Below are 9,262 nucleotides of genomic sequence, written 5' to 3' on the forward strand. Positions count from 1 at the left end.
ACAAAAAAATCTTATATCTGCACCTATTTAAAAAAAAAACAAATAATAAAACAAAACAAAAAGAGTTCACTCCTAAAACAGTAACTCTTACAAATACAGACTAAACAATTTCATATTTCTTCAACACTTTCCGTTTCATCTTATTTTTAAACAAAGTGATTGATCCAATAATTTTATAATAATTTTCCAGATTATTCCATGGTCTTATACCTTTGACTGAAGTGCATCTGTCCTTCAAATTTGTTTGGATTTTTGTTTTAACAAACATTTCTAGTCCCTTCAAATTACAGCAGCTTTTCCTTTTAACATAATTTTACTGTTCTTGAATCTTGTTTAGAGCTGCTGGTGCCCCCAGGTGCTGCCAATCAGGTGCACCTGATTGGCAGTAATAAGATTTATTACCAAGAAGCATTGTTGTAACAAAGAAATAATCAACCAAACACATATTTCCTTACTTTTTGTGCGATGCTTATTATCTTACCCATTGTAAAACGCTCTCTGAGCTAATGTCGGTTTAGAGAAATAAAAGTTTAATTCTGACAAGATTCATTAGCAAACAAATAGTCCGTGCAGGGTCAAAATCAAAGTTCCCCTTTTATTCTGATAATTTGGGCCTCCGTATCTTTTTGAAATATTGTGATTTTCTTGCAGGCACTGCCCTGGGCTACAAAGAAAGAGTTCCTGCCATTTGTGTTTCATTATTCAGAAATTCTTCAAAAATAACCATATAATATAAAACAGCTGTTGATTAAAGAATAATCTACAGCAGGTAAGATATTAACCGTTCTCCACATAACCCCCATTTCAATTACTGCTTTAAGAACAGTATCTTTTAGATTTTTTTTATGTAATTCTTTGTCAGTTTACACAGTTTATTTTTGTAACCTGATGCTTTCAGCTTCATCCAGAGGAGGAAGACATCACTTACTGACCTTAACCAGGTAGCAATTCGATTTAGTCTTTCTCGGTATCGAAAGGCGCTCGACAGTTTCACAAGAACGTGTTGAATTTTTAATAAAGTTCACTGAACTGTTTTCTGGCAGAGCTGCTGGCCATTTGGAAGACAAAGCAGATGTAAAGCATCACATGTACTTCGATGTTAGACATGAGACTGACCACCATGAAGCTGGTGGATTCAAGTTTGAGAGCAGATGTATTTTATGTACGCTTCGCATTTGTAGTATTTGCCACTGTCAGGGTATTAAATGTAAACAGATAGAAAAAAATGTTTTGGATTAAATAGAGCACATGTAAATGTTAAATTATGAATTTTACGTCAGTTCTGAGGTTTAGAGCTTTGGTAGTGATTTTAGAAAGATAAACTTGTGATAAACACGTGTGTTGGTGAGAACAAAAAGGAGGGGTTACATTTAGCCCAGGAGTTTGTAGATAGTGGCGTCCTTCCTCAGTGGTGCAGCCTCTTGGATAAATATCTGCAAAAACACACAAATGAGCAAACAGAATTGGGATTTTTTTAGTAAATTTGTAGTTTTTGATTCACTTTTCGGTGCTTTAATTGCAACGTGGAAAAAGCTGACAGTTCCTGCAAGCGTTCATTATTTTATCTGGGCGCCTACCTCTCCCAGTGTTTGTGGTTGAGTCCACTGAAGTCCTCGAGCTTGGCGATCTCTTTCAGGTACTGAGCCAGTTTATGGAGCTCTCGGTCCCTCTCTCTGTTGAGATGAGCCTTCATGAAAGGTCGGATCTAGAGCACGTTTACGCGAGGTGAGTTTCAGTAGAAAATTAAAACACAAAGACAGCAAAATAAGGAAAAGTGCCACGCTACCTTTAACCCATTCTGTGGATTCATGAGGAAGTTTCGCCCTATGTCATCGAACATGATGGTGTTCTTCCTGTTGTAGAACGTTTCATACTTCCCCCATACAACACCTAACGGCTTCACCTGTAGATGTGCACGCCATCAAAACACAGAAAATCACTGTCATCACCTCACAAATCAAAAACACCAAAAGGGAACATGCTTTTCCTGCAGCTGTCTTTAGCATCAACACTKGATTCACTAATATCCTAACTGTGTGAATGCTTCATAGCATTCACACTACTGAGATCATTTTTTCTTCCGTAGGTTTTTTGGACTCTAACTCGTTCCACAATTTTTGTTCTATTTCAACAAATCATGTATGAAAAAGTTCAGCTCATTTATGACAATCCTGCTATGACTTTTGGTATTTCAGCTATTTTTACTTTTTCAGCTATTTCACTTTTTTAGCCACTATTTTGCCATTGAAAATGAATGGAGCTTTTTTCAACATCCTTAAAATCCTTTGAAATGTTTCTAAATCTTTACAGATCCTTACACCTTTTGGTCTGATACTGCTCTTTTTAATTTCCCTGTCTGAATCTTTTGCTACGTTTTTGCTATTTTCTGCTATTTCAGCTAAAATTCAGCTTTTTTCTACCTGTGTGCTTTTTTTTTTTTTTTGCTAATTTGTGCTAATTCTGCTCCTTACAGGTGCATTCTGCTATTTGCATTTATTTGCTGCAACTTTAGCTGTTATTAGCTAAAGTTAGCTTTTTTAAACTAAATACACAGTTTTTCTAGCTAATATAAYGTTTCTCTGCTAAGTTCTGCAACCTTAAGCTCATTATGCTTCATTATGCTAATTACAGCATTTCCAGCTACTTTTGAAGTATTTTACTAAAAGATTTGGCTGTTTTAGTTATTTAACTACAAATTGACACTTTTTTTTTTTTACATTTTTGCATTTTTTTCTGCTAATTTCACTTTTTTTTCATTATTTGGGTGCTAATTACAAATTGTGGATGCTACAGTTAGCTTATTTTATGCTTAATTTTAGCTTTTAATTATAGATCTGCTTCCTTTTGCTATTCTTTTTGCTTTTTTCTACTGTTTGAGCTTTTTTTCTGCGAATTTGATATTTATGCTTCTTACAGATGTTTTCTGTTCTTTTTAGCTATTTTAGCTTTTAGCTGTTTTCTGCTTTTTCAACTATATTTTTTGCTTCTTTTCTGCAAAGTTAGGCATTTTTGCTTCTTTCAACTATTAAAATTTGAACTTGCAATAACACTTTTGCTATTAAAAATGTTCCGCTCGATTTCAGCAGTGTTCAGCTTACGTCTTCAGCAAGAAGCATTCACACTAGCATTTTCACAGGAAATGCAATTTCTCTAGTTAGAGAATTTATTACTACTGTATTTATGAAAATCTCTGCATCTTATAAATTAGTTTAAACTGTAAAAAAGGTCATTAAGTGCAACTAAGGGCACAATATAAAGCTCAACAAAAGATAGTAAAAAAATAATCCAACATCCTTTTTATGTTACCCTGGTGTAATACATGAAACATTTTGTGGGGACACACCTCGACCACCCCTCGTTTTGGGGTGTGTACTGTGATCATGGCTCCGCTGTCCAACATGAATGTAATCTTGTAGTTTGGGTTATCTGTCACTCCGAGCTCCTGCATGGACACAAACAGCTGGGTTAATATAAGTGGTGTAACACTGCCACCTTGTGGCCAAACAATGGTACAGCACAGGAAACTGCAAGAGGGTAGCTGAGGCAAAATATGAAAGAAAATAAGATTTGTAATTTAGAATAAAAGCATTATGCAGAAATTTAACTAAAAGTTTATTTTGATTTATTTCCATCTTTTGTTTCTTGTACTTGAGTTTCTTTTATATTAATTTCCCTCTGGGGTCAATAAAGTATTTTTGAATTGAATTGGAATTGTACAAGAAACAACTACTACTACAACTACTCCTTTACTTCTAGTACAAGAAGTGACTTTCAAAAAGATGACTGATGAAAGATTGAAAAAAAAAAACTTATTCTCATTTGTAATTTGACAAATTAAAAAATAAAATAGTTTGAAATCTGCTGGTCTTTCTGCAAACAAAAACGAACAGGAATACTTACTTTCATCTTAGCTTCTATCCATTTCATACTTGTTGCAGCTACAGGAAAACAGGGAAAAAAATAAAAAATAACTCAAGTTTGTTGCACTTATTTTTTCTACGAAGACCATTTGTTCCTTCAGGTGATTAATTTCAGATGGTCATTTTGGCCTGAATGATCAGATAATGAATTAAACAYTAAAATCAGAGTTAACCTTGTTTTCTTTCCTCCAATATTCATTCCAACCAATAGAAGAGCCGAGCAGATACGTACACCATATGACAATATCATAGTCCTCATAGGCTGATGTCAGAAACTCATGAAGGTATGGCCTCATCAGCTCCTGACCCGTTTCTGCACATGACTTGTGGTCTGAAAACACACAGGATTGATTCAAAGTGTCCAAGATTAAACAGAACACAGATAAGATGAAATGTAGAGATGGATTTCTGTTTGGCAAAACAGTTTGTGAACCTTTACAGACAGAAAAACACTGAATCTATAAGTAAAAGCACAGCAGTGAGATAATGAGCAGCGTCTCTGTCAGACTCTTCTTTACTCACCAAACAGTGTGTAGTCCACATCTAACACCAGGAGTTTTTTGCCTTCTCTAGGAGGGTTCAGTTCCTCCACTTTATATTCTTTTACTCTTCTGGCTATTTTAGCCAAGTTCTCCTCTCTAAAGAAAAAGGAAAAAAAATTGACATAAACATACAAATTTACATTGTAACATTTTCTCAGATCCTCCCAATACTCTTTAATCAAATATACATTAAAATATCTAACCTGTTCTCCACCTCTATGACCTCTTCCTCAATGTCAAAATCATTGATGACGTCATCATTCTCTGGCGGAGGGGCCAAAACATCTTCCTTTACAGAACAAATCAGCACATTTAACAATCATGGAAGACTACACAACTCACAGAAATGAATTTATGACCTAGTAACCAGGATCAGTGATTTGTTTCAAAATGTGGGAAATCATTGCTCATCCTGTTCATMTCTAACCAATAGAGACAGTAACAGTAACGTCCCCGCTCTCTCCCTTCCACCTACCAAGCTTTCCTCTCTGGTGCCCATCATCATAATTTTGGTGTTAGGTTTCAGTTTCAAAGAACCCAGCTTCACCTCATCCTCTGCAGGTTTCCCTGAAGGAGGAAACAAAACAACAAAGGCAGAATGATTGCCAAGAAAACGATACAGCATCATCAGAAATTAACACAGTTACGGATTTGTTTAGCCTTCATTAATTCTCACACATAAATAAGATGAAGCATCAATATTGTGTCCTCTAATTTTATAGCAGCGCCCTCCTACCTTTGATCTTCAGCCCAAGAAGTTTCTGCCTCTCTGGCAACACCCCTGTCAAAGTCTTGATGGACTGTTTCAGGTCCATCACTGTGTCCTCCTCGGACAGAGAACTGATGGAGAACTCCTGCCCTCCCCACTTTATGATCACTGACACCGACATGGCTTACACGAGCTTTTCACGCACATACACGCGGCTGCAGCATAAACCTTCACCTTTACGCCAACAATAGCACGCCTCAACCTGGAGCTGTGTCAAACATGCAAACCCTGTAAACAGAAAGAGGAAGCATGGGAGTGGGACTGTGGTTAGGAAAAGCTTAAATCAATTAATACACGGAAAGCAACAACAAAACGCCGCATCTCTGTTGTTTATCTGAGTATTTAAAGTCAAAAGACACTTAATCAGAGCGAACACTTTAACTGTCCTCGATTACTTTTAGCCTGTGATGGCTAACTGCACCTAGCGGCGGTAAAAACACGCCGGGACAACTTGCTAATATTCACTGATACAAGCCAGAGTTYGTGTGTTCCTACCTGTCAGAACAAGCTAACACTGAGTGCTTAACAAATGCAWCAAAATGTCGCTGAAAGGGTAAGTGAATGAGTGAACTTGGAGCTTCAGTTTCATTAATAGACAAGCGCAAACATGACACTTCCGGGCGTCCCGAACATTACCGGATGTGACGTAGAAAAGCTTAGTTACCATAGCGACCACTACTCAGCACGAGACTGAAGAGACAGGTTTTGTTTACTTCATGAATTTGTTTATTATAGAAGCAAAAATAGCATTTGCATAAAAAGTAAATCCTTTTGTACTAATAAAAGTAGCAAAACACAATGTAATTAACTTGATAGTTTAACATATTTAACATATTTGAAAAAATTGTACACTATTATTATTATTATTTATTGATTTTTTTTTCGTGAAACTCTTGTTGATTTTGGTCACTATTTTATTTTTAATTTTTGGGGGGCTAGAAATTGTCCATTTTAGTTTTGTGATTTATATCTGTATTATCAGTCAATAAATTCATTGACAAATTCCTTTCCTTGAAAAAAAAATATTTATATACATCAAACAATATTTTTATTACTTTTTTGTATTAAAATTGTGCGACTGGCGGATTTAATGGGACAGACTCCAGTGCGCATGCGCAGAACATCCTCCAGTGCTCCGGTTAATGGCTGCCAGGATGGGTCGCGTCTTTTTGCTGTGAAGCACACCCATCTGGAGGACCGTTATCTCGGGCGGTGCCGAGCTAMAATGGTCGATACGCGACCAAACAGGCACCCGGAAACTCTTTYTCAAAGTTACGAACATCGTCCCTAAAAAGTAAGTCCTCTTTTATACGCTTTAAATCTTCACTTAGCGCAACAACAACTAGCCGCTATCTGCTTGTTAGTTTCGCTTTGGTGTTGCCCCCCCTTCCCCCCACAATTGGATTTAATCATTTTTGCTCTAAATAACAAACAGTTCAATATGCACGAACTTTTATGTAAATGTTTGTGGACCGATACATKCATGTTCATGTTAGTAATTTAGCTAAATGGCACCAATGCTACACGTTAGCTTAATTGTTGCCACTGCGCCAGCGCCTGCTCAATGCAGCTCATCACCTCCACAAAGCACGTACTCTCACTGTCACTTCTGTTTATTTCAGTCCCGTTTGCGTGCATAACGTGGCCTTTATTTTGTGGTTGCGTATTGGCTAGTCGAGGGTGTACATTTGTTTTGTCCCTGCTACACAATACGGAAACGTGCGTACTAATCTACTTAGCAAAGTGTTGCTTTCTATCTTGCAGCGCAGCTTAGAGATTTTTTTCCCCTGTCGAGACGGAGGGGTTACTAGAGTTCATGGCACGTACAGGAGTCGATGCAGCACTCACTCGTTCATTTTCAGTGCAGATTTACATTAAAAATAAAAAAGAAGAAGAAGCATAGCTACATGAAATCTATTTAGCTTCTGTGTTTGAATATTTTCTTATTTGTTTCAATTGGATTGACCAAACATGTTGGCACCTAAATGACAAATTCTTATATTAAATAGTGTTTTGTAGTCTAGATTTTTGTATTATAACTATTCAAAATGTGACCTGTCCTGTTATGTATAAGCTCTTGTTTAGTTTAGTTTAGTAGTTGTTGTTTTTGCAACTCATAATAAAAAAAAGACCATATCCAAACCTTGTTCAGCAGCACTTTTAGAATGAACCATCATATTAAAGCACAAAAGCCATTTTTGTAGTTTTCATATTTTATTTGGATGAAAATGATCTGCTTAGCCTGAATTTTTAAGTACTTCATTCAAGCCAAAGTACTGTCACTACATTTTGGCACAGTTTACTTCTAAATGGTTAACTTTCTTTTGATCATTTTTTAAATTTAACTTAGTTAAAATATTGATTTATTAGTTTTCAGATTGTTAGAAATTAGAATACATGTGTCAGTTGGCCAAATGAATGACCTATGATAGAAAAATGATTATTGTTTTAGTTTATAGCTAAATGAGCGTTGTGATTCCCTGCTGGTTTGTTTATGTGACTAAAATAAGACAGAAATTGCTTTATTTTTATATGCGTGGCCTTAAAACCAACTTTGATATTTCTTGCAGTGAAACCTGTTTAAGTCCAAATGTTGTCATGGATGGATTTAGACAAATAAACACGCAGTAGTTGACTGTATGTTACATAATGTAGGATTTCCAAAGCAGTCTCTGGCCACTGAATTCAGTTATGTAAGTTCTTAGGATCCTGTCCCACAGCTCCAGGATAACAACAAACTTAGAGGTTGGTGGGGAAAAAAAATCACAAAATTTCTGTTAATTTAAAAGAGAATTGAGATGTATTTTAAATCATAGAATAATGCTGTTGATTAAAGTAGGACCGTTTGGTTTAGGTCCTTAAGTCTCTTTGTTTTGAATGGTTTAGGGCAGACTCATGGGAGCAGAATCACCTAATCAAAGCAAGAAAATATGTTGTCTTAGGAAAACAGAAAATTATTATGAGACACTTTTAATCATTTTTGATGGTTAGGTTAAATGAAATCGTGACTGTAATTCCATTAGGTGTTTGTGCTTTACTTATGCAAGTGATTAAGAGATTGTTTTAATTTATCAAAACTCTAGGGGAGCTTGAAAAGGTCGGCCTGATTTACTGTTGTAGCTTACAACAACAAAAGAAATTACAAATCTGTATGGTAAAAAACATAGGTTAAACAAAACTTTGTAGTAATTTCTGAGTATTAGCAAAATAGTAGAGTCATTAGCACCGTCGTATGTAATGGCTAAAATTTATTTTATTTTATTTTATTTTTTTCAGTCATATCAGACTAATCAAAAACAACTGGAGCTGTTTCTACACAAAGTATACATTGCTTATGTCGTGATCACGTGTTTTGCTCTGTTAGTTTGAATGTGGGAGGAAGAAACCTAAAGGCCATAAAGACATTTGCACATAAACTGATTATTGACTGATTATATTTGCCAATGCAAAGCAATGCTGTGTGTAAGAGTGGAATAAAKAAGGAACATTCAGCTTCTTAGAAAAGTTAAATGTCTCATGAATGCATTAAATGAAAGAAGTTAGAAGTTCTCCTTTTTCAAAATGGCTGAATGTACTAAATTTTACAGTATAGTGTATTCTTCAGAAAGTGGATGTCTTTAAAATGTGATGAGATGCACTGCATGTCAGACAGTATTTTTTTTTCTTTTTTTGTGCTTACTTGTGTTTCATGTTTTGAGTTTACTGGCCAAGTAGTTTTATACATATGTTACATAAACTCAATTTCATAACTAATATTTGTTTTCTATATATCTGTATAGTAACTTATGCCTTAATTATTACCTGTCAAATAAATTCCTTCTTGAAAAACCTTGCTGATTAACTCCAGAATGATCAAATCACAAAAAAAACAACAAGAAAATTAAATCTAATTGATAGTTAAAAATGCTGATAAGAGAAAAACACAACTGGTGGCTTTATGACTGGATGCATGCACTGTTTACAACCTGCACTAGTTAATTGTTCATATAGCTACTGTACTCGTGGTAAATCTCTTTCAAACACATAGATTC

General features: G+C 35.4%; 2 protein-coding genes across 2 annotated transcripts in view; one reads left to right on the top strand and one right to left on the bottom strand.

Annotated features, from left to right (window-relative positions):
• Positions 1 to 195: 195 nt before the first annotated feature.
• ublcp1 (ubiquitin-like domain containing CTD phosphatase 1) lies at positions 196 to 5,867 on the bottom strand. Its single transcript, XM_014017663.1, has 11 exons — positions 5,727 to 5,867; positions 5,199 to 5,459; positions 4,938 to 5,029; positions 4,666 to 4,751; positions 4,443 to 4,558; positions 4,153 to 4,251; positions 3,901 to 3,938; positions 3,344 to 3,442; positions 1,787 to 1,903; positions 1,578 to 1,705; positions 196 to 1,433 (listed from the first exon to the last, which is right to left on the bottom strand). The coding sequence occupies exons 2-11, from the start codon at positions 5,350 to 5,352 to the stop codon at positions 1,406 to 1,408; spliced, it is 957 nt and encodes a 318-aa protein (XP_013873117.1). The 5' UTR covers positions 5,353 to 5,459; positions 5,727 to 5,867; the 3' UTR covers positions 196 to 1,405.
• Positions 5,868 to 6,354: 487 nt separating this feature from the next.
• Positions 6,355 to 9,262, top strand: part of LOC106524035 (RING finger protein 145) — a 14,242-nt gene continuing 11,334 nt past the window's right edge. Inside the window, exon 1 of the mRNA XM_014017664.1 lies at positions 6,355 to 6,525. The gene's annotated coding sequence lies outside the window, so the exon portion shown is untranslated. The remainder of the gene's footprint in view (positions 6,526 to 9,262) is intronic.

The sequence above is a fragment of the Austrofundulus limnaeus genome, unplaced genomic scaffold (genome assembly GCF_001266775.1).
Source record: "Austrofundulus limnaeus strain Quisiro unplaced genomic scaffold, Austrofundulus_limnaeus-1.0 Scaffold174, whole genome shotgun sequence".
Taxonomy (NCBI): domain Eukaryota; kingdom Metazoa; phylum Chordata; class Actinopteri; order Cyprinodontiformes; family Rivulidae; genus Austrofundulus; species Austrofundulus limnaeus.

Excerpts from the sequence above, each read along its gene's own strand:
- ublcp1 (XM_014017663.1), bottom strand. The coding sequence starts at position 5,352 with ATGTCGGTGTCAGTGATCATAAAGTGGGGAGGGCAGGAGTTCTCCATC. Across the intron at positions 3,939-4,152 it reads CTATGATATTGTCATATGGT|CTGCAACAAGTATGAAATGG; the intron begins GTACGTATCTGC and ends GTTTTCCTGTAG. Across the intron at positions 3,443-3,900 it reads GGATAGAAGCTAAGATGAAA|GAGCTCGGAGTGACAGATAA; the intron begins GTAAGTATTCCT and ends GTGTCCATGCAG.